The sequence below is a fragment of the Leptonychotes weddellii genome, chromosome 5, assembly GCF_054177405.1.
Source record: "Leptonychotes weddellii isolate Sample4059 chromosome 5, ASM5417740v2, whole genome shotgun sequence".
In the NCBI taxonomy this organism is placed as follows: Eukaryota; Metazoa; Chordata; class Mammalia; order Carnivora; family Phocidae; genus Leptonychotes; species Leptonychotes weddellii.
The window spans coordinates 92,263,481-92,267,353 of NC_138373.1; the positions used below are offsets into that span (position 1 = coordinate 92,263,481).

Below are 3,873 nucleotides of genomic sequence, written 5' to 3' on the forward strand. Positions count from 1 at the left end.
AAGAATATTAAGGAAAAAACCACAAATGCTATATACCTCTTTCCCCAAGAGCTGGAGTTTTGCAATTCTATATGAAATTTAAACTTGGTATTAGCCAGAAGTTCCTGCTGGTCTTCTGGGGGAGGGTCCTGTTGTGCTGATTCTCAGGTGTCTTTGCCCAGGTGGAATTGCACCCCTTTGCCAGGGGGCCAGGCTCAGTGTAAGCAGCTCTGGGGCAGGTGTGGGGATGAAAATGGCAGCACCCTGATCTCTAGCTCTGGAGCTGAAAGTTCACCCCCCCCCACCCTTGCTTCCCGCCCCAGTCTTCAGTGAGCCTTCACAGAAAAGCAGTCAATCACTCTTGTCTTCCTGGTTTCTGTCCGTATTCTGTGTTCACCCAGCCTGTTACTAGTGTTTTTATCTCAGGCATGTGATCCCCTTTCAAGTCTCCAACATTTATGGCCTCCTGGGGTATGCACCTGGGCCACTCCTCCAGGGGCAGGAAGGGGGTTATTGCTGTAGTTCTGCCTCTTGCTGGGGCCCCTGCTCAGATAGCAGTGGCCTGAGCATGCAGTAGTTCATGGTTTATGGCAACACCAAGCAGAAAATTGGTGCCTGGGCTCACTGTTTGCAACCAGCTTCCCGAACTCCAATGCTTGGGAACTCTGCCACACTCAGGCACCCTTCTTTTTTTTTTTGTGACCCTGAAATCCTGAGACCATGCTTTCCCACCTGGGATTCTGTCCTATTTTGTCTCCTCAGCACCTTTCAGGCAAACTTCTAAAAGTTCCGATTTTACCCTCTACTGGTTATAACACTTTCCAGTACCTGGCTTATGGAGGCCCTTTCCCCCCACGGTTTATCTGCCAGTATATCACCTTGGATTCACATCTCCACACCTCCTACCTTACAAACAGTGGTCGTTTTTTATTTGTAGAATTGTAGCGATTCTTTTCTCAAATCTCTGGTTAGTTTTGCAGGTGTTCAGAATGATTTGATAACTCTCTAGCTGAATTCCAGGGACCAGACAAAATTAGGGTCCCCTACTCCTCTGCCATCTTTCTACCCTCTTATAATGACTGTTTTAATGCACTTGTTTCCTAGTAATGTTTGTGCCCATTCTGGGTTGGTTTTTTAAAAAGAGCTTTATTGAAGTAGAATTCACACACCATACAATTATCTATTTAATTGTATAATTATATGGTTTTTAGTATATTTAGATATGTAGAAGCATCGCCATGTTAACTTCAGAACATTTTTTTTTTCTTAAATAATGAATGTGTTTTTATTTCTCTCCTAATTTTTAAAATGTGAACATTCTGTAATTCAGTCACGGGGGCCTTTACTTCCAGGTGACTTCTTCATTGGGTCTCAATTCCCTTTTAAACAACAAACTCTTGTTCCGGAAGGCAGTCAGCTTTTCATCATTCTTTCTGTCTAGATAACATCCAAGGACAAACCCCATGGGCACAAGTATATGTACCCAGTGGTCACAAACAATCTGAATTACGTTCATCCTGAGTGCTGCGGCCTTGGTGCCAAAAATGGCCCCACGACAAAGGGCAGCGATGACCCAACCCCAGAACATTTTTAATCACCTTAAAAAGAAACCTCAGACCCATTAGCTATCATTCCTTATCACCCTATCCCCCTCTCAACCTCAAGGAATCACTGGTCTACTTTCTGTCTCTATAGATTTCCCTTCTGGATTTTCATGTTACTGAAATCATACAATACATGGTCTTTTGTAACCTTTCACTTAGCATGTTTTCAGGGTTCATCCATCTTGTGACATGTATTAGTATTAGTATTTCATTCCTTTTTAATAGCTGAATAATTTTCCATTTTATGGATCTATCACATTTTATTTATCCACATTTGGTTGTTTCCACTTTTTGGTTATTATGAATAAGAGCTGCTATAATCATTAATGTCCAAAGTTTTGCACCGATATCTGCTTTGATTTCTCTTGGGTATATATATACCCAGGAGTAGAACTGCTGGGTCCTATGGTAACTCTATGTTTAATCATTTGATGAACTGCCAAACTGTTTTCAAAAGTGGCTGCACCATTTTACATTTTCTCCAACAGTGTATGAGGGTTCCAATATCTTCACATCCTTGTCAACACTTGTTATCTACTCTTTGATTTTAGCTATTCTGATAGGTGTGAAGTGGTATCCCATTGTGGTCTGGTTTGGTTTTAATTGATTTTTCTTGTCATCATGTGTTCTATTTTTGTTTCCCAGTGTACCTGGTATTTTGTAATTAAATGATAGACATTTTGATTTTATTTTGTGTTGTGCTAGGTATTTTTGTGTTCCCATAAATATTTTTGAGCTTTGTTATGAGACACAGTTACTTGAAAATGGTGTGATCCTTTTGGGTCTTGCTATTAATACTTGTTAGGCAGTACCAGAGCAGTATTTAATCATGGGCTAATTATTCCCCCTAACTAAAGCAGTATCCTTCTGAGAACTCTATCCAATATTCCTTGAAGTATGAGTTTCTCCAGTTCGGCTAGTTGGAACAGTCACTGTTTCAGCCTCATGTGAACAATAGGAACTTTTCTGATTATTATGGATAGTTGCTTCCTGACTTCACATAATTTCCTCTTACATATGTGTTGTTTCATATATTTCATATAGTTTTTGAGTTGTTTTAGGTGGGAAGGTAAATCTGGTACCTCTGACTCCATCTTGGCTAGAAGCAGAACTGCTTGATCTATTTTAATAGTCTCCTAATTTGCCAAATTTACTGTTTCTCAGCTCAACTTTGTGCTATGAGACTTACCTTCATAAATACAAATTTTATGTGACTCTGTTTATCTCAGATGGACATTGTAAAGATGAAAATGAGAGAAATGACCCTTCCAAGGTTCAGAAACAATTTCATCTATATGTCTGCAACTTCAACTGCTGCTCTCTTTTAGATGGCGTACTGGTAAGTATGGTATTTGAATTTGCTATTTCTGTATTGAATTTTTTTTTTTTAAGAGAGTAGTGGTCTTTTTTTAAAAAAGATATTAATTTTTTATTTTGAGAGAGACAAAGATAGCGACAGAGATAGCTATAGAGAAAGCATAAGCAGGGAGGAGAGGGAGAAGCAGGCTCCCCACTGAATAGGGAGCCCAATGCAGGGCTCAATCCCAGGATCAGGACCGGAGCTGAAGGCAGACACCCAATCAGCTGAACCACCCAGGTGCTCCTGTATTGAATTTTCTGACTAATTCCCCTCCTACCATTTAAACTGGAAATGACATTTAATCAAGAAACTGAATGAGGGGTGCCTGGGTGGCTCAGTCTTTAAACACTTGCCTTTGGCTCAGGTCATGATCCCAGGGTCCTGGGATCAAGCCCCGCATTGGGCTCTCTACTCAGCGGGGAGCCTGCTTCTCCCTCTCCCACTCCCTTTGCTTGTGTTCCTACTCTCACGCGCTCTCTTCCTGTCAAATAAATAAATAAAATCTTTTAAAAAAAAGAAACTGAATGAAAGAAAAGATTTTTTTCCTTGTGTATCTCCTTTTATCAGTAAGCTACATTATCCTTCTTGGCAAGTTTTGGCATAGATATTTTGGTTTTCTATGAGCTTGATATAATATATTCTCCTGAAATTTATGAATCTTGATAGCTTGAAAATAGCTTGATACAGAAATTACCAGTAGATAAACATGGAGCTTCTTTAAAGTTTGTTAAGTTCTGGACACCACTGCAGCAAGTAGAAAGAACTACTTTTAATAGTTTCATTTATCCAGAAACTCAGTTACTTAGAGGCTCACCATGAGAGCTCCTTCTGTTCTGATTCTTATCTTTGGGAATTTTCCAACAAGTATATTTCAAAATCTCAACACACAAGAACTAATTTTTTTTTTTAATTTTAAAAGCGTTATTCACC

General features: G+C 39.7%; 1 protein-coding gene across 1 annotated transcript; it reads right to left on the reverse strand.

Annotated features, from left to right (window-relative positions):
• Positions 1–1,234: 1,234 nt before the first annotated feature.
• On the reverse strand, positions 1,235–1,554 carry LOC115942292 (NADH dehydrogenase [ubiquinone] 1 beta subcomplex subunit 1). Its single transcript, XM_031032105.2, has one exon. The coding sequence runs from the start codon at positions 1,493–1,495 to the stop codon at positions 1,322–1,324; it is 174 nt and encodes a 57-aa protein (XP_030887965.2). The 5' UTR covers positions 1,496–1,554; the 3' UTR covers positions 1,235–1,321.
• Positions 1,555–3,873: the final 2,319 nt, after the last annotated feature.

Excerpts from the sequence above, each read along its gene's own strand:
- LOC115942292 (XM_031032105.2), bottom strand. The coding sequence starts at position 1,495 with ATGAACGTAATTCAGATTGTTTGTGACCACTGGGTACATATACTTGTG.